The 26966-nt window shown below is 39.4% G+C and overlaps 1 protein-coding gene across 1 annotated transcript in view; it reads left to right on the top strand.

The window, feature by feature from the left end:
- Window positions 1-8040: 8040 nt before the first annotated feature.
- SLC25A24 (solute carrier family 25 member 24) overlaps window positions 8041-26966 on the top strand; it is a 58760-nt gene continuing 39834 nt past the window's right edge. Inside the window, exons 1-3 of the mRNA XM_015092151.3 lie at window positions 8041-8358; window positions 19745-19871; window positions 24170-24257. Of these exons, the coding sequence (XP_014947637.2) occupies window positions 8176-8358; window positions 19745-19871; window positions 24170-24257 (398 nt within the window). The 5' untranslated portion in view covers window positions 8041-8175. The remainder of the gene's footprint in view (window positions 8359-19744; window positions 19872-24169; window positions 24258-26966) is intronic.

Genomic DNA, 26966 nt, shown 5'->3' with positions numbered 1-26966 from the left:
CTTCAATTTGCTTTTATTTTTTTGGTCATGTCTCTGAGCATGTGGGATCTTAGTTCCCCCACAAGGACTCAAACCTTTGCAGTGGGAGTGCAGAATCTTAACCACCGGACTACAGGGAAGTCCCCATGGTTCTTAGTTTGCCTGAGGTCCAGCTGCAGTCCTCCACTTCTTGCATTAATCAGTTAGTCTGGGTTTCTGGCACCTGGACTCTCCAAACACTTTCTCTTTATAGCCTACTAAGTTTCTTCCAGTATTTTTCTTTGAAAATAAAAAATACAGAATTAGGATATGACCATAAATTGACTGTGTTCGCATACATGTAATATAGTGCCTTATACAGAGTCAACATCCAGAAGACTTTTAAAGACATGAATGTGAAAGTTGCTCAGTCCTGTCGGACTCTTTGCGACCCCATGTCCTGCACAGTCCATGAAATTCTCCAGATCAGAATACTGGAGTGGTTAGCTGTTCTCTCCTTCAGGGAATCTTTCCGGCCCAGGGATAGAAATGAGGTCTCCTGCGTTGCAGGCGGATCCTTTACAGCTGAGCTGCTAGGGAAGCCCAAAGACATGAAAAGGGAAGGTTAATTAAAATCAACAACAATAATGAAGAAGAATCAACACTATAACAACTTTAAAAAGTGTAACATTTTGACAACAGGTTTCAAGGGTTACTAAATGAACTTTAACCATTGTTCCCCACTTCCCCCCCACCCCCAACCCCAACCAGCCACAGCACAAAGTTACATTATATCCTTCAGGGCTTAAATAGATGACTGAGTCACTGAGAAATCATTCACAGTGATCATAAAGTTTCGGACTCCAAAGGAAACTTATTTTGTTATTGATGGAAGGATGTTGATGTAATAGATTGTTTTTGCAATATATAAAATATTTTTAAAGAAAATATATTCACTTAAAAGAAACAAACGTAATGGGTTTTAATATAAAGCATTCCTTTAGTTTTACTGGAGCACATAGTGAATGAAGATGGACAGAGAATATTTTTTTTAAAAAGAAAAAAATATTTTACCCAGGTCTTAAATAGTATTTTAGTTCTGTATTTTTTTACTGGTATATTTTAGGAATCTGTAACTATATTGATGACTAAAAAATAAAGACCTACTAATCTTCCTTCTTTCCTTTGTTCTGCTGCCTGCATTACCATCTGTTTTTACTATTAATATATACCCTAAAGCTGTTCTTCATCTGTAAGTTGGAGCACCCTCTGCTGAGCTGGTAGCAACATTACATTGTGGACATTTTTTCAATAGTGGATCATTTTCCATCAAAAGGAAAATAACACTAAAATGTACTGAAAAGATGGACTTTCTGCAAACTGAATTGCTCTCAAACTATCAAACTTGTTACAAAGATACAGGTTCAGTCACATTATTACAAAGAAACAAGCGATCATGAGTTTGAAGGTCTTATTGCAAAACAATGTAAAAGACATTTAGTTTTTGAGTATGCATAGCAAAAATATATGAAAGAAATAAAGCGAAGAGTCTCATTTTAAATATGAGTGATGAACCCTTTTAAAAAAAATGTGCCTTTGAAATTTCTCTATGCACTGTGAAACTGTTAAAATGAATGTTAGAAGAGCGAATTTTTTATTTTTATTGAAGTATAATTGAGTTACAATGTTGTTAATCCCTATTGTACAGCAAAGTCATTCCATTATACATAAATATTATTTCCCATTATGGTTTATTGTAGGCTTTTTTAAAAAAAATGGAGGATAATTGCTTTACGATGTTGTATTAGTTTCTGTTGTGCAACAAGCAAATTTTTATTGCTTTGTAGATTCTTAGTTTTATTGTTATTATATGACCCAAATTTCTTCTAGTTAAAGTTATCCCAGAGGTATGATTAATTTATTTTCTGTCTGCCTTGAATAAACTGTATGTTCCATGAGTACAGAGTCCACCTCTGTATTTCTATATCTAAAAATATTTAAAACTGAATTCACACCAATACCACTAATTCAAATTCAACTCTGTAGGATTCATTCTAGCTTTCCCCTGGCATATTTGTAACTCACTTCTCTGACAACAAGAAGTCAGTATACTCAATTATTTGCCCTATCCTTTTGTATGTAATCAGTCTCACAAACATTAGGCTACTTCCCTGCTTAGCTACCTTTTTTCCTTGAGTTTTGACCCATGCTGGGCAGCTTTTCTCAAGCCTGCCTAATAGTTTTAACTGATGATTCCAGAAGGAAGGGAGAGAGGGAGGGCAGGAAATGGAGGCTTTACATACAAAAATATAAGTATAGAATATTGATACAATTTCAATGATTATTGATTCTTCAATAGATGCCCAGTTTTTTTTCTTGCATTTTTAATCTATCAGTCTTCAGAACAAAATTTACACAAATGATCACAAAATGAAGAAAGTCTGTGCTCAGACTGAAATATTTTCAAAGTTCTGAGATAGATATGTGGCTTTGAATCCATTTTGAATTTGACACAACTGGTTTGAAGTGACAATTATTTACATGATTTAATAACAATGGTAGTTTTTCAGTAATTAAGTGCCGTGTTTCTGTGATTGAGAATTGTCTGCATTTACCTTTTGAAGGGTTGGGGATAGTGGACAGGCTGAGTAAGATCGGAATTCACCTTCTTTTCTGGATTCTGTCTGTTAGATGCCTTGGAAAATGTGGGGAGAATATTCACTTATTTTATTGTGATAAATGAGTCAAAACGTAAAATGATTATTGTCTCCTAAAGACTACTAGAACATTGAAATTTAAAACTCACTGTATGATAAAACTGTCTTTCCAGTGATGGTGATAACTTTATGCTAAGCCAACAGGAAGATCACCTGGAGAAGGAAATGGCAACCCACGCCAGTATTCTTTCCTGGAAAACCCCATGGACAGCCTGGCGGGCTACAGTCTATGGGGTCCCAAAGAGTCGGACAGGACTGATGCACACACACACACACACACACTCTCAAACTCTTAGTTATCCCACTTTGTGAACACTTAAATTTGAAACAGCAATGATCAGGGTTTGAAATATGATCAGAGCTTTGTGGACCAGCTGAAACTTTGGTCTTATTGGAACTAAGTACTCCAGTAGGTTTTTTTTTTTTTTTCCAAGAGTAAGATTATTTACCAGCAAAATATATGAAAATCTCAAGTGGTTATTCAAGCAGAACCCCTTAACTATATGGTATTCAAAGTAGATATTGAAAGAGGTTTTCGAAGACCAAAGTAGGTGAAACTGTTTAAGTTAAAAGGTTGTGATGGAAGATAGTAGCACATGAGAAGGTTAGATGTCAGGGAAAACAGAAGCAAGTTGAACTAGGCTGAACCCAGGCTCCTGTCCTGACTACAGAAATAAATTGTGCTAAGCAAGTGAATGAGTTCAGGGTTTCTGCTCTTGGCCTCTGTAGAAACACTAGTCTTTGGCAATTAGCAATAACATACAAGTGGGTAGGGATGCCCTGCCTCATGCGGATGTGTAAATATCTATGTAACATTTTCTTTTCTCACATAGAAAGTTGCTATTGTTCAGTTCAGTTCAGTTCAGTTCAGTCTCTCAGTCACGTCTAACTCTTTGGGACACCATGGACTGCAGCACGCCAGGCCTCCCTGTCCATCATCAACTCCCAGAGTAGGTGTCAAACTCATGTCCGTCGAGTTGGTGACGCTATCCAACCATGTCATCCTCTGTTGTCCCCTACTCCTCCTGCCTTCAGTCTTTCCCAGCATCAGGGTCTTTTCCAATGAGTCAGTTCTTCGCTTCAGGTGGCCAAAGTATTGGAGTTTCAGATTCAGCACCAGTCCTTCCAGTGAATATTCAGGACTGATTTCCTTTAGGATGGACTGGTTAGATCTCCTTGCATTCCAAGGAGATTAGCCAGCACCTCAGTTCAAAAGCATCAATTCTTTATTGCTCAGCTTTCTTTATAGTCCAACTCTCACATCCATACATGACCACTGGAAAAACGATAGCTTTGACTTGGCAAAGTAATGTCTCTGCTTTTTACTATGCTGTCTAGGTTGGTCATAACTGTTCTTCCAAGGAGCAGGCGTCTTTTAATTTCATGGCTGCAGTCACCATCTACAGTGATTTTGGAGCCCAAGAAAATAAAGTCTATCACTGTTTTCCCATCTATTTGCCATGAAGTGATGGGACCAGATGCCAGGATCTTAGTTTTCTGAATGTTGAGCTTTAAGCCAACTTTTTCATCTCTTGTATCACTTTCATCAAGAGGCTCTTTAGTTCTTCTTTGCTTTCTGCCATAAGGGTGGTGTCATCTGCATATCTGAGGTTATTGATATTTCTCCCAGCAATCTTAACTCAAGCCTGTGCTTCATCCAGTCCAGCGTTTCTTACAATGTACTCTCCATATAAGTTAAATGAGTAGGGTAACAATATACAGCCTTGACATACTCCTTTCCCGATTTGGAGCCAGTCTCTTGTTCCATGTCCAGTTCTAACTGTTGCTTCCTGACCTGCATACAGATTTCTCAAGAGGCAGGTCAGGTGGTCAGGTATTCCCATCTCTTTAAGAATTTTCCACAATTTGTTGTGATTCTCGCAGTCATAAGGCTTTGGCATAGTCAATAAAGCAGAAGTAGATATTTTTCTGGAACTTTCTTGTGTTTTTGATGATCCAGTGGTTGTTGGCAATTTGATCTCTGGTTCCTCTGCCTTTTCTAAAACCAGCTTGAACATCTGGAAGTTCCCCAGGTCTACTGTATAAGAGTTGCACTTACACTGAGCCCCAGGTCATCTTTCACATGTTAAAGTTTGAAAATCTTTGCTAGTTAAAGTTATTCTTGTTTAGTCACTAAGGTGATCCAACTCTTCGTGGGATCAAGAGGCTCTTTAGTTCTTTGCTTTCTGCCATAAGTGTGGTGTCATCTGCATATTTAAAAAGTCAGATTTATTGATGTATGTTTCCACAGAGTAAAATGAAACCATTTTAGTACATAGTGCTGTGCATTTTAACAAGCTCATACAGTTGTGTAAACACAGCTGTAATCAAAACATAGAACAGTTCCATCACTCCCCCCAGCTCCTCAGCACCTGATAACCACTGATCTGTTTTCTGTCGCTATAGTTTTCCCTTTTCTAGGATGTCGTGTAATGTATGGCTGCATGCATCAGTCCATTCCTTTTCATTGCTGAGTAGTATTCCACTGTAGGAATGCAACATAGGTTGCTTATCTAACATTCACCCATTTAAGAACTTTTTGCTTATTTATGGGTTTTGGTAATTATGAAGAAAGCAGCTATGAACATTCCTGTACAAGTTTTGTGCAAATATAAGTTTGTCAGTTAAGTTAAAAGTTTTAAATTATTTATTTTAATTGGAGGATAATTATTCTAGTACTTTGTGATGGCCTCTGGTATACCTCAACATGAGTCAGCCATAGGCATCCACGTGTCCTCTCCCACTTCCCTCCCCACCCCATCCCTCCAGACTGCTACAGAGCACTGACTTTGGGTTCCCTGCGTCACGCATCGAACTCCCACTGGCTATCTCTTTTACACACAGCAGTGTATATGATTCAATGCTGTTCTCTCAAATCATCCTGCCCTCTCCTCCCACTGTGTCCAAAAGTGTGTTCTTTGTGTCTCTGTTTCCTTTGCTGCCCTGAATATAGGATGATCGGTTCTATCTTTTGAGATTCCATATATATGCATTAATGAATGATATTTGTCTTTCTCTGTCAGTCAAAATGTTGACAATTAATTCCTCTATTTACTACAAGAAAAAGAAGAAGGAAAAGAAAAAAAAATTAGAGTCTGAGACGACCATTTCAAGGAGCTTCTCTTCAATTACAGAGTGTTCATAGTAGGGATTAACAGAGATTTTTCAAGGATGGATAGAAAATTTGAGGATGTTTAAGGACCTTTCCAAAGGAAGAGGATCAGTTCAGTTCAGCCACTCAGTCGTTTCTGATTTTCTGCGACCCCATGAACTGCAGCACGCCAGGCCTCCCTGTCTATCACCAAGTCCCGGAGTTCACCCAAACTCATGTCCATTGAGTTAGTGATGCCATCCAGCCATCTCATCCTCTGTCGTCCCCTTCTCCTCCCGCCCTCAATCTTTCCCAGCATCAGGGTCTTTTCCAGTGAGTCAACTCTTTGCATGAGGTGGCCAAAGTACTGGAGTTTCAGCTTTAGTATCAGTCCTTCCAATGCACACCCAGGACTGATCTCCTTCAGAATGGACTGGTTGGATCTCCTTGCAGTCCAAGAGACTCTCAAGAGTCTTCTCCAACACCACAGTTCAAAAGCATGAATTCTTCGGCGCTCAGCTTTCTTCACAGTCCAACTGTCACATCCATACATGCCACTGGAAAAACCATAGCCTTGAGTAGACGGACCTTTGTTGGCAAAGTAATGTCTCTGTTTTTGAATATGCTGTCTAGGTTGGTCATAACTGTCCTTCCAAGGAGTAAGCGTCTTTTAATTTCACGGCTGCAATCACCATCTGCAGTGATTTTGGAGCCCAGAAAAATAAAGTCTGACACTGTTTCCACTCTTTCCCCATCTATTTCCCATGAAGTGATGGGACTGGATGCCATGATCTTCATTTTCTGAATGTTGAACTTTAAGCCAACTTTTTCACTCTCCTCTTTCACTTTCATCAAGAGACTTTTTAGTTCCTCTTTACTTTCTGCCATAAGGGTGGTGTCATCTGCATATCTGAGGTTATTGATTAACAAAACTGGAAATTGAGAGTAAAAAAAAAAGCAAATAAATGGGTTTCAAGATGATTATAACTAAAGAGGCAGCCCTCAGTTTACAAATTCTAGATTTACGTATGTCTTAAATATACAAAATAGTATGAGGGGAAGTAAATTCAAGGTCTGAGTTTCTGGGTTTTGTTTAGTAATTACTCTGGACTAATTAACTAGCTGCAACTAGTCTTTGTTTAATAATTCAAAAGATGTGGGCAGATCCTTATTTATAAGTACAGATCTGTATCTCCTGCAGATAATAGGAACCCAGTGATAGTTGTTATAAGCAGCTGTGGATGAACAGAGCACTACTAAATTAATATTTCACCTGACTGGTGGTACTTGAGAGTGTTAGTATCTTTCACATACAGTATACAACCCTGTTAAGAGGCAGATACTCATACTCTCCTTTTACTGATGAGAGGCTACCCAGGGAGCTTATGACACATCTCTGATTTCACATTTCAGCTGAAAGATTAGGACCCTGCCTGGTATTTTCTCTGTAAGTCCACCACTCCTTCGCTTACCCCATGTTATGCAGTAAGAGTTCTGAATTTCCTGGGCAGTAATCCCAAGCCTTGTAGCAGCATCCATCTTGAGGAGGAGCGGCCTGAAGTTTTTCTGATATGTGCTGAGTCTAAAACTCATCAGGCAGATCACACTAAGCTGTAGATCGAAGTAGCCCCATCCACCTGGATGGATGCTGACTTTTTCTGCGAAATAGTAGTCTCCTCCACCCCCAAGCCCACTTCTATTGAGCTACAATTATACAACCCTGTATTAGTTTAAGGTGTTCCTTTTCATTTTTTAAATTGCTTTCAGATTTAACTCCTCTGCGTTTTAAAGCTTAATTCCCATCCCAGGTGTACGGCCACCCAACTCTCTCATTTCTGTGAACGGAAAACAGATCCAGAGGCTGGATCTGTGGAGATGCAGGGAAAAAAGAGATGTGTGCGAAACAAAGCCGGAGAAGGCCCAATTTCCCTGCGGAGAGAACTATTTCTGGGCAGTTCACCAGGGCTACAAACCGTGAAGGGAGGGAGGGCTTGAAGTTAAGTAACCTGAGCGTCAGGCTGCCCCCCGACTCCCAACCCCGACACACGCACACCCTCGCTCCTCTTTAACAGGCTGACGCACAACCCCACAGTCTCTGGGGCATCTCCGGCTGCTCCACTCAGATGTAGCAGCGCTCACTCGCCGGGTCCCAGTGCCCCTCCCGGGCCCCACCCCGCAGCCTTTGCACTTCCTGCCCGTCCCAGGCTGCGCCTGGCCCGTCCCCCGCGCTTCTCGGGGAGGCCGGCGCCAGCGAGCTCCTCCCAGAGCCGCAGCGAGAGCGGCCACTCCCTGTGCGCCGAGGCGGCTCGTGGGGTCTCGGCTCGTCGGACTGCAAGTGGCCTTCCCTTAGCCGCCAGGCCTTGCCCGCCCTGAGCTCCCTCGGCTGGGCGGGCCAGCACCTCCGGGACCATGCTACGCTGGCTGCGGGGCTTCGTGCTGCCCACGGCGGCCTGCCAGGACGTGGAGCCGCCGACGCGCTACGAGACCCTTTTCCAGAAACTGGACCGCAACGGGGACGGCGTGGTGGACATCAGCGAGCTGCAGGAGGGGCTCAAAAGCTTGGGCATCCCCCTGGGCCAGGACGCCGAGGAGGTGGGTCCCTGCGGGGCGCGGCCCGAGGGCCGGGAGGGCTGCAGGGACTCTGGGTGCTCCAGGACTAGGGCGGCGGCCCGCTGCTCTGCAGGAAGAGGCCGGACTTGAGGCGGCCAGCCCGCGAATGGTTCAGAAGCTCGGGGATGGGGACCGCGGCCAGGTACTCCGGAACGGATGCTCGTCGAGATCTGAAAGGCTACTGGTGTTTTTCCAGAAAAATGAGTGCGGCCGTGCTCTAGCTCGCTCCTAACAGTTCAAAATCCTCCCAGTACTTTTGGTACCCCTCCACTCCCTTTTTGTAGCTCTCAGCCTCTGCAAGCATTTAATGAAGTTTTTTTTTTTTTTTCAGCTCTCACACTTCAGTGGCTCCAAGTTGTAAAAAGGCTCACATTTTGTATCTCTCTTCGAAGCTGCTTACTTACACCAGACATCTTGCAGTTTTAGAACTGTTTGAAAAACCATCGTATTTCCCTCCCAACTTCCCGTTGAGGAGGAGAGGCAACATTCCATTGTTTAAGACATTCTTAATACCCAAAGTCCACAAGTTGACCTGAAGGGTTGGCCCGTCGTCTGAGCAATTTCGGCTTCTCTGAGTCATAATTGTGAGCCTGGGAGCAGCTCCTATAAGCAGGGCGGAGATATTTGGAACCTCTCCAGCCCCTCTGAAACGTGAGAGGTCACTTTGGCATTCTCTATCCCGAGAGGGAAAGTGAATACGTTCTGAGAGCCGACAACTGTTTTACAGTAGTATTTTAAGCTACTCATCCAATGCCTGTAGTAGTTACAGGTCTCTTCAAGTGGCTGTTTCTTCTTGAGTCAGATTTAGTAAGCTACAACTTTTAGCAAACTGCCCATTTTGTCTAAGGTTCATAATACTTACATTCACTTACGGTTTTAAAGAAGTTCTGACTGTATCTCTAGTTGTTTTCTTCTTCCTCCCACCTTCAGTCTCACCAGATCTTTTTTTCTTGCCAGTCCTTCTCCCTGTGGCGGCCAACTTTGGTATTTTTTGCTGATTGTCTGTTTTTAAATTTTCTCCCATTAGCTTTTGTTTATTGCTTTCTACTTTCTTTAGGTTTACTCATTTGCCCCTTTTCTGATTTCTTGAGTTGAATGTTTGATTCAGTAACTGACTCTGTGTGACCCAATGGACTGTAGCCCGCCAGGCTCCTCTGTCCATGGGATTCTCCAAGCAAGAATACAGGAGTGGGTTGCTATTCCCTTCTCCAGGGAATCGTTCTGACCCAGGGATCGAACCTGGGTCTCCTGCATTGCAGGCAGATTCTTTACCATCTGAGCCACCAGGGAAGCCCATTTTGAGCTACAGTATCCCTTTGATCACTTTTTTTGTCTCATCACATAAGTTTGTATTTTTGTCGTAACTTAGCTCCCAGTGTTTTCTAATGTCCAATATGATTTCATCCCTGACCCATGAATTATTTAAATGTGTGCTTTAAGTTTCAAAATATATGCTTTCTTTGTTGGTTCTTTGAAAGTATGAATAAAATAGATAAAACCTCTGGCAAGACTGCTTAAGAAAAAGAGGGAACTCAGGAATAAAAAATGTCTTCAGTTTTCTAAAATTTCTGTAAGAATATATTATAAAATAAGTTGTATAAAACTATGTGTATGCAAACGTATATAACAGGATGGCATGTATTTGTCACATGCCTAGTATACGTATCTTATACCTATACATAAAATATATTTTACACATACATACATATACATACTATCACCGTCTGTGCTCACGCCAGATATTAACTATTCTCAGTACTCTTTTTTGATTCTTCAATAAAAGTGTAATAATGATTGCTTTTGGATGGTAGGAGTTAAATTACCTTTTTACTTTCTTCTTCATAATTTTTGTATTTCAGTTTTTTAAAATGATCATACATTATTATTTTTATGATTAGGAAAAAATAGAGGATTTTTAAAAAAAGTTAAATATCATCTCTCTGGGATGAGCTTTTCTGGACCACCCTCTATAGATGAGTTCATCACTGGTCTCTCCAGAAGGTATTTTTATTTATTGACTGTGTCCTCCACTAATACCAAACATCCTGAAGATGAGGATCATGTCTCATGATCTAAGCATAGTGATACAAAAAGATTTAAGGCTTGTGATTTGAAATACCCTAAACAAGGCTGTGGCTCATTTGAAATAATTAAAAGTTGGTTATTAAAAATTAATCAATTAAATATTCAACTGTAAAGCAGTTGTTAATGGTTTTATTTCCAGCATATATAGGACAGAAAGCCAAAAGTTCTCCTGTTGTAAGATGCCCAGAAATGCTGTATGCTGCTGCTAAGTCGCTTCAGTCGTGTCCGACTCTGTGTGACCCCATAGACAGCAGCCCACCAGGCTCCTCTGTCTCTGGGATTCTCCAGGCAAGAATACTGGAGTGGGTTGCCATTTCCTTTTCCAATGCATGAAAGTGAAAAGCGAAAGTGAAGTCGCTCAGTCATGCCTGACTCTTAGCGACCCCATGGACTGCAGCCTACCAGGCTCCTCTGTCCATGGGATTTTCCAGGCAAGAGTACTGGAGTGGGGTGCCATTGCCTTCTCCGAAATGCTGTATAAGATAAGATAAACATATAAAAGTATTTTTTAGAGCAGTTTTTGGTTTACAACAAAATTGAGAGGAAGGTACAGAGATTTCCCATACACCCTCTGCCCCTAGACATCACATACATAAGCCTCCCCCACTGTCAACATCATTTAACAGAGTGGTACTTTTTTTTTTTTTTTTTTTTTTTACCAAGGATGAACCTACATTGACACATCATTATCACTTTAAGTTCATAGCTTACTTTAGGGTTCACTCTTGGTATTGTATATTCTATGGGTTTAGACAAATGTATAATGACATGTATTCATTATTATAATATCATATAGAGTGCTATTACTGCCCTAAAAGTCCTCTGTGCTCTGCCTTTTCATTCCCACCCCCAACCACTGATCTTTTGTTTCCATAGTTTTGCCAGATAAACATCTTTTTGCACACATAGACAAACTTGCAAGAAAAGTCTAGCCAAACTATCTGGGTTTAAATCACGATTGTGCTACTTACTTGGTAACTTTGGGGCAAATTTTAAAATCTCTCTAGCCTCAGTTTCCACATCTGTGACAGAGGTGATATCAGTACTTATTTCATAGAGTTATTGTGAAGTATAAATGAATTAAAATGTTAAATACTTAGAATAATACCTGGTATTTAATAAACAATCAACTAATTATAGGCTTTAAATATCTAATACTGTTTTTATAGTCACTATTAAAAAGAAGTGTCAGAGTCTCTGTAATTGTAGATTTGCCAACTTTATAATTTTGTCAGTTTCCCCCTTTTATAGTTTAAAAATAGACTATATAGTGGACTGTACACCCACTCCAGTGTTCTTGCCGGGAGAATCCCAGGGACAGGGGAGCCTGGTGGGCTGCTGTCTATGGGGTCGCACAGAGTCAGACATGACTGAAGTGACTTAGCAGCAGTGGACTGTATTACTGGTGAATTCAGATTTAGCATTGTTATATCTTCTTGGTGAATTGCTCTTTTTATGGTTTCTTGCCTACGCTTGTAGCATCAGTTCAGTTCAGTTCAGTCGCTCAGTCATGTCCGACTCTTTGTGACCCCATGAATCACAGCACGCCAGGCCTCCCTGTCCATCACCTACTCCCGGAGTTCACTCAAACTCATGTCCATCAAGTCGGTGATGCCATCCAGCCATCTCATCCTCTGTCGTCCCCTTCTCCTCCTGCCCCCAATCCCTCCCAGCATCAGGGTCTTTTCCAGTGAGTCAACTGTTCGCATGAGGTGGCCAAAGTACTGGAGTTTCAACTTCAGCATCAGTCCTTCCAGTGAGCCCCCCCGGCACAGTGCCTGACACACAGGCCAGAAGTGAATGCACTACAGTTTCTTCTTCTGATTGACCCTGCCTTTACATGTTTCCAAACTGCCTCATTATGCAATTAATGTTTTAGAAGAGATAAAATTCACATTAAGTTCTAGGGTTCAGGAGTTATTTGTAGAAGGTAGTATGAGAAACAAGGAAATACAGTAGTTATTACTAATATTCCCACAAGAATCTAGTAATTCTGTCTGCTTTTTTTTCTTAGAATATCCCTCCTCCCTTTCCCCCTTCCCCTCCCCTCCTCCCTCTCCTTTTCTTCCTTCTGCCCTTCCTCCTCCTCCTTGTTTTTCATCAAAGGCCACATTAAAACATTCTAAAAGGATATTAATATTTGGATATGATTTGAGATACTCTGAGGAAAAAAATTCAAAACATCAAAGAGGAGAAGAAATAATCTGAATTTTAATTTACTGAAATGGAAATCAGAAAAATAAACTGATGAAGAGTCAGCAATTTTACCTGGAAGTTCTTATGTTGATTCAATTTAGGCTTGGAAAGCTTTGTAATAGTATAGGACCAAACAAACAAACAAACAAATCTAGATTTAGAATGAATAAGGCAATATAATGAAAAAAGGAAGATCTTGACTTTTTTTATACAGATTTTTACAGATTATTTTTTATTTCTCCTCAAATCGTGGCACCATTTAGTAGCAATTCTTTTATTAATAGCGGAAGGGAAAATGGGGCAGACTGTGTAGCATATGAAGATATTCCTGTACCCGTGTTCACAGCTAACCGATCTAACAGTTGTGTTCAGTTGGCCTCTGAAGTCATGGACAATTTTAAAACTTCAGTTGCCTGCCATGTATTCACAGGCACAAACTCTTCTCTTACTGTAACTTTGTCAGGACAGACTTAGAATCATAAGAGTCATAGGACTCTTACAGCTGAGAGGATTACCAAGAGCTAGAAGGTAAGCAGCTCACAGAATTTCATATTTGTTCTGGAGCCACTGCAGAAACCCAGTGAAGATAATGACCTGGCGTAGGGGTGTGGGGGTGATCACAGAAGGAAAGGCCCATGCTGGCAAATTTTCATTCAGGTTCCTAGCATTTTTACAAGGATTCCCAAGTTCCTTAACCTTAGAAGAAGTCTTAAAAAGTGTGATTAAACAACTTAAAAAAAAGAAAAAAATGGTAGACCAACACCACTAGTCATTACGACTCCACAGTCCATGTCTCAAAATTCCCCTACCCACTTTTCTCTAAAAAGAAGTTCTACCTTTAGAGACAGACCTGTGCAGAAGTCTTTCAGGAAGCTTCTGGAGAAAAGACTCTTCCTGGAGTGAGGTGGAAACAGGCTTTCTGATTGGATGATCAGGGGGTGGGGCGGGAACTCAGCGACCTCGGACGCCAGATCTGGCCCCCAACGCCGCGTGCACCGTGTGCCTCTGCTCTGGAGCCGTTGCCTGCATGGTCGCCTTCCTGTTCTGTACCTGGCAGAAGGGCTTTGGCTTTGGTAGCAGAGAGACAGCTGCTACTTCAGGTCTCTTCCATCTCGGCCTGCGGTGGGCAGAGATTGCCATCTTGCCTTTCACATTCACCTCGAGACTCACAGGGTCACAGCGTGGACCACTCTAGTCGCTTCTCTCGCCAGAGACATCCCAGATGGACGCCTCCTATGAAAAACTGTTTTCTCACCTAGACCATAATGAAGACGGGACCCTGGACATCTTTGAGCTTCAGGAAGGCCTGCAGGGTGTAGGGGTCGTTCAGGATGGAGAGAAGGTGGGCTTCAGAGGGGCTGTGATCGGAGAGATGTTGGGGCTGAGAATTCTGGCGGAGCCTTGGGCAGAGAAGCCTACGGTCAAATTTACAGGTTCCTAAACTTGATCTGGGCTGCCAGTGTAGTTTTCAGGTCAATTACCAACATTACTGTAGGAAGAATAACAATGTTACTAATAGTCTTCTCAAGCATTTTTCTCAGTTTCCTCCCTGGCTCTAATATGATAATTTAGGAATATAGTAAGGAATACAATAACTAATCATTATTAAGTGTTCCAAAAGTATCCAGGGAAGGAAAAAGACTTCAAGGCAAGTCCTGAGACAAAATAACTAACTAGAGATGAACTCGGGCTTCTGAATTCAAATTGCTCTCAAGATATTGGATGCAGACTGGTTTTTGGAGTCACCTTGTTCAAGGTACTCACCTGTTATTAGTAGCCTATGAGCATCAACCCCAAGAATGCTCCCTCCCCTCTTTAGGGAACTGGCATAATCACTATGTGTGAGTTTTGAGAGTTGTGTGGTAGTTGAAACTTCTCTAATACTGGACTTTGAAGGAGGACAATCAGTCTGAATGGCTTGTAGTCTTGGGGTCTCACCCAAGCTAATATGTCCTTATAACTTGCTTTAATCATCAGACTTTTAAAAATGAGCTTGGGCATTGTTTGCTCTGCAGATCTTTCCCCCAGCAACCTAGGTGAGAGGATCCTTCTCAGTATGTGATGCCACATGCATTTTTGTTATTTCCAAGTAATTTTCTGTTTGGAAGTTATTATTGAGTATAATTATTGTTTTCCAATAATATTTGCTCTTTGGATGTTTAACTCAGAAGACTGGGAGATCCATGAGAGGTAAAGATTGTCAAATTCATTTGAAAATTTGGCACTTCATGCTCAAAAACCTGTCAGTTGAGTTCTGTCATGTTAAGATTTGGTAAAACTCTTCTTCTAATAAGCTGTGTGAACTTTGGAAGTCTATATTTTAATCATCCATTCAGTCATTGATCAGTTGTATTTTGAGCACATTTTATATGCCAAGCACCGTGTCTTGATTTCTTCATTTGTAACATCGGAGGCCTGGACTGCATGTTGTCTATAGACCAGGCCAGTCGAAAATATTCTCTCTGTAAATTGCACTTGGATTTTTATGTTTTTCTTTTTAAACCTGTTGCCCTTAATGCTTTTTTAAAGCTTCTCTTGTACTTAGATTTTCAAGTGTGACTTTTATTTATTTATTAGGAATAAACTAACCTTTCATAAGAAATTCTAGATTATGCCATCAACAGGTTCAGTCTTTGAAACACTTTACTTCTTTATCAAAACAAAAATTTTGTTTGTTTGTTTGTTGTTTTTCTTGGTAATAGATGGTGTGAGCCATAGAAAAAGGCTTTTTGTTGCTGATGAGGGCTTGTGTATCAAAACTCCAGTGGACTCTGCAATAACCACATCAGTTCAGTTCAGTTCAGTCACTCAGTCAGGTCCGACTCTTAACGACCCTATGGACTGCAGCACGCCAGGCCTCCCTATCCATCACCACCTCCCAGAGTTCACTCAAACTCATGTCCATTGAGTCGGTGATGCCATCCAACCATCTCATCCTCTGTTGTGCCCTTCTCTCGCCTTCAGTCTTTCCCAGCATCAGGGTCTTTTCAACTGAGTCAGCTCTTCGCATTAGGTGGCCAAAGTATTAGAGTTTCAGCTTCAACAGCAGTCCTTCCAATGAACATTCAGGACTGATTTCCTTTAGAATGGACAGGTTGAATGTCCTTGCAGTCCAAGGGACTCTCAAGAGTCTTCTCCAACACTACCATTCAGAAGCATAAACTCTTCGGCGATCAGCTTTCTTTATAGTCCCACTCTCATGTCCCTACATGACTACTAGAAAAACCATAGCCTTGACTGGACGGACCTTTGTTGGCAAAGTAATGACTCTGCTTTTTAATATGCTATCTAGGTTGGTCATAACTTTACTTCCAAGGAGTAAGTGTCTTTTAATTTCATGGCTACAATCACCATCTGCAGTGATTTTGGAGCCCCCAAAATAAAGTCTGCCACTGTTTCCACTGTTTCCCCATCTATTTGCCATGAAGTGATGGGACTAGATGCCATGATCTTCGTTTTCTGAATGTTGAACTTTAAGCCAACTCTTTCACTCTCCTCTTTCACTTTCATCAAGAGACTTTTTAGTTCTTCTTTGCTTTCTGTCATAAGGGTGGTGTCATCTGCATATCTGAGGTGATTGATATTTCTCCTGGCAATCTTGATTCCAGCTTGTGCTTCATCCAGCCCAGTGTTTCTCATGATGTACTGTGCATATAAGTTAAATAAGCAGGGTGGCAATGTACAGCCTTGACATACTCCTTTACCTATTTGGAACCAGTCGGTTGTTCCATGTCCAGTTCTAACTGTTGCTTCCTGACCTGCGTATAGGTTTCTCCAGAGGCAGGTCAGGTGGTCTGTATTCCCATCTCTTTCAGAATTTTCCACAGTTTATTGTGATCCACACAGTCAAAGGCTTTGGCATAGTCAATAAAGCAGAAATAGATGTTTTTTCTGAAACTCTCTTGCTTTTTCAATGATCCAGCGGATTTTGGCAATTTGATATCTGGTTTCTCTGCCTTTTCTAAATCCAGCTTGAATATCTGGAAGTTCACAGTTCACATATTGTTGAGCCTGGCTTGGATAATTTTGAGCATTACTGTACTAGTGTGTGAGATGAGTGCAATTGTGTGGTAGTTTGAGCATTCTTTGGCATTGCCTTTCTTTAAGATTGGAATGAAAACTGACCTTTTCCAGTCCTGTGGCCACTGCTGAGTTTTCCACATTTGCTGGCATGTTGAGTGCAGCACTTTCACAGCATCATCTTTCAGGATTTGAAATAGCTCACATGGAATTCCATCACCTCCACCAGCTTTGTTCACAGTGATGCTTGCTTGACTTCACATTCCAGGATATCTGGCTCTAGGTGAGTGATCACACCATCATGATTCTGGGTTGTGAAGATCTTTTTGTACAGTTCTTCTGTGTATTCTTGCCACCTCCTCTTAATATCTGCTTCTGTTAGGTCCATACCATTTCTGTCCTTTATTGAGCCCATCTTTGCATGAAATGTTCCCTTGATATCTCTAATTTTCTTGAAGAGATCTCTAGTCTTTCCCATTCTGTTGTTTTCCTCTATTTCTTTTCACTGATCGCTGAGGTAGGTTTTTTTTAATCTCTTCATGCTATTCTTTGGAACTCTGCATTCAGATGGGTATATCTTTCCTTTTCTCCTTTGATTTTTGCTTCTCTTGTTTTCACAGCTATTTGTAAGGCCCCCTCAGACAGCCATTTTGCTTGTTTTGCATTTCTTTTTCTTGGGGGTGGTCTTGCTCTCTGTCTCTTCTACAATGTCACGAACCTCTGTCCGTAGTTCATCAGGTACTCTGTCTATCAGATCTAGTCCCTTAAATCTGTTTCTCACTTCCAATGTATAACCGTTAGGGATTTGATTTAGGTCATACCTGAATGGTCTAGTGAGTTCTAAGGAGTTCATGATTTGAGCCACAGCCACAGTCAGCTCCCGATGTTGTTTTTGCTGACTATATAGAGCTTCTCCATCTTTGGCTGCAATGAATCTATCTTTCTGATAGATGTGAAATCTATCTGATTTCAGTATTGACCATCTGGTGATGTCCATGTGTAGAGTCTTCTCTTGTGTTGTTGGAAGAGGGTGTTTGCTATGACCAATGTGTTCTCTTAGCAGAACTCTATTAGCCTTTGCCCTGCTTCATTCCATATTCCAAGGCCAAATTTGCCTGTTACTCCAGGTGTTTCTTGACTCCTGTGTTTGCATTCCAGTCCCCTATAATGAAAAGGACATCTTTTTTTGCTGTTGATTCTAAAAGGTATTATAGGTCTTCATAGAACTGTTCAACTTCAGCTTTTCAGCATTACTGGTTGGGGCATAGACTTGGATTACCATGATATTGAATGGCTTGCCTTGAAAACAAGCAGAGATCATTTTTGGCATTTTTGAGATTGCATCTAAGTACTGCATTTCAGACCCTTTTGTTGACTATGATGGTTAATACATTTCTTCTAAGGCATTCTTGCCCATAGTAGTATATATAATGCTCATCTGAGTTAAATTCACCCAGTGCAGTCCATTTTAGTTCACTGATTCCTAAAATGTCAATGTTCACGCTTGCCATCTCCTGTTTTTTCACTTCCAATTTGCCCTGATTCATGGACCTCACATTCCAGGTTCCTATGCAATATTGCCCTTTACAGCAATACAGTAACCACACAAAACCTTTTATTTCAGGGAATGCTATCTCTGGTGACAGTCCAAGAAGCTAAACAATGACTTAGGTAACAGCCCCAAATGGCCAGGAATTGATTGATCACTGACAGTTTCCCCTATTTTTGTCCCTCCTTCCAATTTAGGACCAACCAGAGAGAGCTAAATATGTCCCCCAGCGAATCACACAGGGTGACCCACTTAAATCCAAAAGTTTTCCAGGCCAGCAGTCTCCAGTCAGGGCACGCTGGGAAACTCCTTTTTCCCTACTATAAAGTTTCTCACTCTTCTTCCTGCCTCTGAGCCAAGACACAAGTGCAAATCTCAGTGCATGTATTGAGTAATCAGAAAATGATTTCTAGATGAAGATCATCCTTAGTCTAATTTTGAAAGTAATTAAAGATTAATAGTTATTTTTTAGTGACAATAAAATGTATTTGCTTTTAAAATGTAATGATTGGTGGCATTTGAATCAAGACTATTTAGGTTGCAGATAAGAGAATTCTACTGATACTAGTTTAAACAAAAAAGACCAGAATTCTTTGTAGATACCCTTTATTAGTTTGAGGAAGCACTACTCAGAGTTTTTAGTTTGCTCAGAATTTTTAGTCATAATGATGTAGAATCCATCAAAACTTTTTCCACATTTACTGGGGTGATCATATGACTTTTTTATTCTGTTACTGTGGTAAATGATAAGATTAAAAAAACAAAACAAAACATGTTAACCTAACCCTACATTACTGGTATACATTTATCTTTTGTATATATGTGTGTCCATATATAGTGTTATGTGTATACATATTATAGTATTATATGTGAATATATAGTATCCATCTTGTGTTGTATTCATACAATTATATACATAGTATACATATTTTATTATTGTATCCATATACATTGGAAAAGACCCTGATGCTGGGAGAGACTGGGGGCAGGAGGAGAAGGGGACGACAGAAGATGAGATGGCTGGATGGCATCACCGACTCTATGGACATGAGTTTGGGTAAACTCCAGGAGTTGGTGATGGACAGGGAGGCCTGGCGTGCTGAGATTCATGGGGTCGTAAATAGTCGGACATAACTGAGCGACTGAACTGAACTGAACATTATATATATATATAGAGAGAGAGAGAGAGAAAGAGAGAGAGAGAGAGTGTATGTATATTATTGTTTGTGAAATAATATTTCTCAAAACAAATTATTTTTCTTGATAGAGAGAGACAATTTGATATGACAGCTTTTTATAAGGATCATCTTTAGGAAAAAGGTCATGTAATTTTGGGAATTCAAAGGGAAAAAGACTATTTTAAACATTTAAATTTAGGTCAAGATTTTGTCTTCTATCTTAGAATTTATAAAATACATTTCTTAATAGGAAAATAGCCAATTTGCTTAAAGTTTTTGTACAAAAAATTCAGTATTTTTAACCCATATAAAATATCTCTAATTTTTTTCTTTTTTATAGAAAATTTTCACTACTGGTGATGTCAACAAAGATGGGAAGCTGGATTTTGAAGAATTTATGAAGTACCTTAAAGACCATGAGAAAAAAATGAAATTGGCATTTAAGAGTTTGGACAAAAATAATGATGGTTTGTCTTTATTTTCTGTTTATCAACAGCTATGAAGAAGCACTTCTATGCTTCCAAAAGTCTAAAAGAATGTATATTTTAGTCTGTCTTTTTAAGATGATAATTATTGCTTATGTTAATATTTGTTTTCCTTAGTATATGATTTTTATATAGAATGTTTTTAGTGGGGAAAAGTTATGTGTAGTTTTGTCCAATGAATCATAAACTGTGAGTAGGGCCTTTGGTAAAATATTAATTATGGAACCTTATACTGATTTGACTTAAAGTTATGGTTTAAAAATAACAATTATGTTTTCTTGCTCTCTGAGCAAGAGAGATTTATTTTTATTCATACTAAGCACAAGTGTTTTCCCTGGAGAAGGAAATGGCAAACCACTCCAGTATTCTTGCCTGGAGAATCCCATGGATGGAAGAGCCTGGTGGGCTACAGTCCATGGGGTTGCAAAGAGTTGGACACAACTGAGTGACTTCACTTTCACAAGTGTTTTATATTCTAAACTTTAAATAACTTTCAGATTATCTTATATTTGATAAGTCTTTTTGAAAGAATTACCTGTGATCAGAGAAGATACTCTCTGATTGTGAAAGTTAGAAAAGAAAATAGCAAATAGATATTTAAATATATACCTTCTGATTGGGATTAAGGTTTTTCTATTTATTACTAGCTTGGAGTTAGAGTCCCAGTCATGTAGAGCAAAAAGCAAGGGCCACAGTAGGAGAAAGGAAGCAGCTATCAAACTCTTATCACCAGAGGCAACCTTTGATAAGAAGAGGGAGTTTATTTTAAAAATATATAATGTAGCTTCAGACCCCTCCCTATGTATAAGTGGTTGAGGCCATTCCATTCACAGATTTATTATTCAATAAACAAGTTAAACAAATAAACAGAAAATATGGTTCATACCAGGGTAGGCAGACTTTTTTTTTTTTTTTTAATAAAAGGCCAGATAGGAAATATTTAGCCTAGTGAGCCATATGATCTCAGTTGCAGGCACTCATCTCTGTTGTCACCCTGCAGAAATAGCCTTAGATAATATGTAAATGAGTGGGCATAGCTGTGTACCAATAAAACTTTATTTGTAAAAGCAGGCAACAGGCCTTATTTGGCCAGAAGGTTATAGTTTACTGAAAAGTGAAAGTGAAAGTCTCTCAGTCGTGTATGACTCTTTGCAACCCCATCGACTATGTGTGTGTTAGTCTCTCAGTCTTGTCTAACTCTTTGCAACCCCATGGACTGTAGCCCACCAGTCTCCTTTGTCCATGGGATTCTCCAGGCAAGAATACTGGAGTGCATAGCTGTTCCCTTCTCCAGAGGATCTTCCCAACCCAGGGATCGAACCCAGGTCTCCCACATTGCAGGCAGATTCCTTACCAGCTGAGCCACCAGGGAAGCCCGAAGTGAGTCCGCTCAATCAAGTCCGATTCTTTGTGACCCCATGGACTATAGAGTCCATGGAATTCTCCAGGTCAGAATACTGGAGTGGGTAGCTGTTCCCTTCTCCAGGGGTCTTCCAAACCCAGGGATCGAACCCAGGTCTCCTGCATTGCAGGCAGATTCTTTGCCAGCTGAGCCAAAAGGGAAGTGCAAGAACACTGGAGAGGGGAGCCTATTTCTTCTCCAGCAGATCTTCCCCACCCAGGAATCGAACTGGTGTTTGCTGCGTTGCAGGTGGATTCTTCACCAACTGAGCCACCAACGAAGCCCTGGTTTATACTGAACCATAACTTTAGTTAGATTCAAGGCAAGTTCCTTCAAACAAACAACTAAATCCTTTGAATGGTTTTGATGATTGTTCAAATCTGTGACTCTCAGCTAGGAAGAACTGAGTTTGTGGTGGAAAGTAGTACTGTTAGAACATTTATTAGCACCCATAAACCTTACATTGTATGCCCAAACTCTACCTTAGTCTAATCTTACAGCAAAATTCAATTCTTACAGTCAACTTAGTTTCTTCCCGCAAACTTTCATCCTAAGACTGTCTATATAGTGTTAGGTCAGGCAGTTCCTGGAGATGAAGCTAACTAAGGATCATCTCCAGATAAGTAGAGGCTGATCATCCAGTGTGTATGGTGTGCACACATCAATGGTTAATTTCAGAAAGTTCTAAATGAACCAGAAGAAATAAAGGTGAAGTATTTCTATTTTATTTTTTAATTGAAGTATAGTTGACTTACAATGTTGTATTAAAGGTGAAACTTATGATACATTTGTAGTAGATCAAACAGTTTCCTCTCAATTTATCTTGTTTGTATATTTAAAAACACTTTCTCATTATAGGTTCATATTTGTGTTTATTAGACTTTCATGAAGGAAACTGGGACTTCCCTGGTGGCTCATTGATAAAGAATTTGCCTGCCAATACAGGAGACATGAGTTTGATTCCTGGGTTGGGAAGATTCCCTGGAGAAGGCAATGGCAACCCACTCCAGCATTCTTGCCTGGGAAATCCATGGACAGGGGAATCTGGCAGGCTGTAGTCCATTGGCTTGCAGAAGAGTTAGACACAACTTAGCGATTAACAAACAACAAAGGAAAGCATATATAATCTATCCTAATTATTCATGAATTCTGTATTTGAGAATTTGTCTACTTGATAAAATTTAACTCCAGAAGTAACCCCCAAATTATGCTCACAGTACTTTTGCAGTCATTCATGGATTTGCATAGAGAAGCCACAAGCTTCATTTGCTTGGTGAGCACATTTCTAGCTGAGACAGAATAAGGTGATGCTCTGCTTCCCTGTTGTAGCTTTTGTACTGTAAATAAGTCCTTCTGCAGCCTATTTGGTGCCATGTCTTTTGCATTTTTGTGTTTTTTTGTTAATGATTTCACTATTTACAATGGCTACCAAGAGCAGTGCTACAATGTTGATGTGCATTCCTAAATGTGGGAAGGCTGTGAAGTGTCTTTGGAGAAAAATATATGTATCAAAACACTTTACTCAGACAAGAGTTATAGTGCTATTGACCATGAGCTCACTGTTGATGAGTCAGCATTAACTTATATATATATATATATATGTATGTATATATAACTTAATATGTTAATAACATATATATATCAGTTTTTATATATATGTGTGTGTATATATATATATATATATATATAAAACAAGGTGAATTTAAACAGAAACACACAGCAAACAAGTTTTTGTATTGATCAGTTGATGAGAAAATTGATGAGAAAACGAGAGGCTTATAGGAACCTAACCCCATATTTCCCTTAGGAACAATGGTTCCGTTTCCCTTAATTCTGTGTTCATAGTGACCTTATAGGAAGTAACCAGCTTGAATAATGAAAATCAACTGTATTTCTTTGAGAGGGCAATTATAAATGTGATTATTCAGAACGGTGTTGGAAGACTTTCATTGCTAAAAAGGCTGGCTGTTTCTGAAAGCCTCTGGCTGTCCAGATTCTCATGCTGCTCCTTTCTTCTCCCTAGAAAGTTCTCTCCCAATCCTATCATCCCTTCAAAGTCCTTCTCTTAAATGCAGTCTTTTCCTCTCACCACTAACAGTAATTTTTGTCTTCCTCTTTTCCTGGAGAACTTTGCTATTAATCCTGGTTTGGCATCAGACCCTCTCTTGTTTTGTTTCATCCTTTTCTATTCATACTAGTCTTAGGATCATTATGAGTCTGTGAACTGCTTCAGGGAAATGCAGTCTTACAATTTACTGCTTGTATTTTCTCTTTCTTCTTCTCTGTTTCTCCTTTCCACAGCATGCTCTAATTGCTCTCATCATAATAATTTTCCTTCTTCCATCATCCTGCTATCCCTGCTTTCTTCATTTTTATTGCCAGATCTCTCAAAAGAATATTTCACACTCTTTGGCTTCATTTAGTCATTTTTCTACTTTCTTTTAACTCAGTGCAATACATCTTTATGCATAATAAATGCTTCATCATTTAATAAATGCATACTTTATATTTAAGAGATCCTACCTTAACTGAATTTACTTCAAAATTTGAGTGTCTTGATTTGTACTTCAATTCTGTTGCTTCTTAATGTGGTTTCTTTGTAGGGCCATGTAAGCTCAGTCTCTTCTTTTGATGGAATCATTATTTACCTACAAGGCTGTTATGATTTTTGAATGAAATAATATATGTGTATTTATTTAATATATTTGTTAAAATTTGAGTTGGTGTTGCAGTATGTATTTAAGCAAATCTGTAACTCATCTAAATTCATAATACTACCTTAATCAGTTCAAGGCTTTCCCTTATAAAGTAAGGGATTTGAAAGTCATATTTCTAAGGTCCTTGTCACTTCTGAGTTTATAATTTTTATTTTTTAAAGGAAAAATTGAGGCTTCTGAAATTGTCCAGTCTCTCCAGATACTAGGTCTAAATATTTCTGAACAACAAGCAGAGTTGATTCTTCAAAGGTAAGCTCTTCATGTGTTGACAACTGGTTTTTTTTTTTTTAATTTTAATATCCTGTGTTAGAGATCTGCATTTGTAAGCATGGCTTAAAACAATTCTCTGCACCTTATCATTCCTCACAATATCTTTTCCTGCTTTTCTCCCTTTTCATTTTGTGTGTGCTCATGCACCTAAAGTATAGGAATGAGAAAACTCTCTCAAGGCCTCCAAGACTGGTGGAATGATAGGAAGGTGCTAAATCTCTACAGAAGGAGCCTAAAAGTTTTAGTGCTATCTTGTTTCCTATTTGGTTTCTAATGTGACAGTAGAACTCATTGTTTCAAGATGAGGAGTCAAGCAGATGCATCACTTCTTAATCTTATGCGTGACATGACTGGATAAGAGAGAGATCCCAAAGGTCTCCTCACTGACTGACAAAGAAACTGATTTCAAAAGAACAAACAAGTCGAATAAAAAAATGGCAGAAAAACTGAACAGACATTTTTCCAAGAAAGATATACAGGTGGCCAACAGGAGCATGAAAAAGTGCTCAACATTGCTAATCATCAAAGAAGTGCAAGTCAGAACTACAGTGAGATAGCACCTCACACCTGTGAGAATGACCATCATCAAAAAGATCACAAATAAAGAACGCTGATGAGGACATGCAGAAAAGGGAACCCTTGTACTTTGTTGGTGGGAATGTAACTTGATGCAGCCACTGTGGAAGACAGTATGCAGGTTCCTCAAAAAACTAAAAATAGAACTATTTGATCCAGCAATTTCACTCTGGGTATATATCAAAAAAAAAAAAAAAAAGAAAAGACTATTTCAAAAGATGCATGCACCCAGAATTCATAGCAGCACCATTTACAATAGTCAAAAAGAAGCAACCTAAGTGGCCATCAACAGATGAATGGGTAAAGAAGACATGGTAGATATATACAATGGAATATTACTCAGCCATAAAAAGGGACGAAATTTTCCCATTTGCAACAACATGGATGGACTTAGAGGGATTATGTTTAGTGAAATAAGTCAGACAAAGACAGATAAATACTGTAGATTATCACTTATATGTGGAATCTAAAGAACTAGTGAACAGGCTAGTGAAACAGACTCACTAGTAAACTCATTAGTAAACCAGTGGTTACTAATCAGGAGATGAAAGTGGGGAGGGCAAGATAGGGAGACAAGAGGTGCAAAGTACTATGTGTAAAATAAATAGGCTTCAAGGATATATTGTGCAGCACAGGGAATAAAGCCAATATTTTATGGTCACTATAAGTGGAGTATAGTCTATAAAAATTTTGAATCACTGTTGTACACCTGGAACTGATAAATTATAAATCAGTTCTACCTTGATTAAAAAAAAAAAAGAAAAAAAGAGAAAATATCCCCCCAACACACATAAAAAGAAATACCTATTTCTTTCAGAAAATAGAGGTACAGTTTGAACATTATTGCCCAGGGCAGTCAGATTTAGTGTGTTATTTCACAGGATAGAGTGATAATTTCTGAAGTCTAAGTGTCCTTGAAGGCTTTTTTGTTACAAATACAGTACAGGGACCAATTAAAAAAAAAAGTGTAACAGAAAATAGAAAAGGGTAGTTACATTATATTAGTATTCTTGTCAGTGTTTTCAGTCTTCAACAGTACCTAAAAAGTTTCTTCCAAATGGCTTTATTGTCACGTTTATCTCCTTTTGTATCTGTAGCATTTTCCTCCCTTCTGTCTATTCAGAATTTCCTCTGCAAGCAGCTGCTTAATAGGAAGGCCCAAATCTCAGAGCTATGCATTGGCGTCACTTTTGTTAACATTGGATCGGAAAGGTTTTCCTGAGGAAATGTAAAGCTAAAACATGAAAAGGAGATAAACAGCAGTTTTAAAATTTTAATTTTTGGCCTCGCTGTGTGGTGTATGGTTTCCCAACCAGGGATCCAACCCGTGCCCCTTGCAGTGGAAGTATGGAGTCCTAACCACTGGACCACCAGGGAAGGCCCTTAAATAGCATTTTGAAAGTGGAATATGGGGTATGCAATATTCTTCCCCAAAGCCACATTTTTCCAGGAAACTGAGAGTATTTCTCTGATTTGCTGGCCAGAAATCCTATTCCTATATTCCTTTTGGTAGCTTTAGGACCAATGCAAATTCTAGCCTAAGCTGCAGAATATATCACAGGTAATATAGAGGGTGGATTTTTAAATGACACTATATAATTGTATATATAAATATTTTATGACAACCTTATTGATAAGTAGTTTACATACAAAAAATTCATTCTTTTAAAGTTTGCAGGTCACTGGTTTTTACTATTTTCAGGGAGTTGCGCAACCATCACCATTATCTAATTTTGGAACATTTTCATCAACCTCCAGAGTAACTCTGTATTCACTGGCAGTCATTCCTTACTCCTCACCCTGCAAGCTCCCAGCAGCCACTGATCTACTTTATCTGTTCTGGACATTCATAAAAAAATGGAATCATTCAGCATGTGGCATTTGTGTCTAGCTTTTTTCACTTAGCGTGTTTTCAAGCTTCATCCAAATTGTAGCATGCATCACTACTTCCTTCCTTTTTTAGACCAAGTTATATTCCAGTTTATGTATATATTACACTTGATTTATCCATTCATCAACAGATGGACATTTGGGTCGCTTCCACTTCCAATATTTGTTGCTTCCAATATTCAACTATCATGAATATTGCTGCTATGAATATTTGTGCACACA

The sequence above is a fragment of the Ovis aries genome, chromosome 1, assembly GCF_016772045.2.
Source record: "Ovis aries strain OAR_USU_Benz2616 breed Rambouillet chromosome 1, ARS-UI_Ramb_v3.0, whole genome shotgun sequence".
NCBI lineage: Eukaryota > Metazoa > Chordata > Mammalia > Artiodactyla > Bovidae > Ovis > Ovis aries.
The sequence above is the reverse complement of the archived record's forward strand: the minus strand, read 5'-3'. Positions and strand labels throughout refer to the sequence as shown.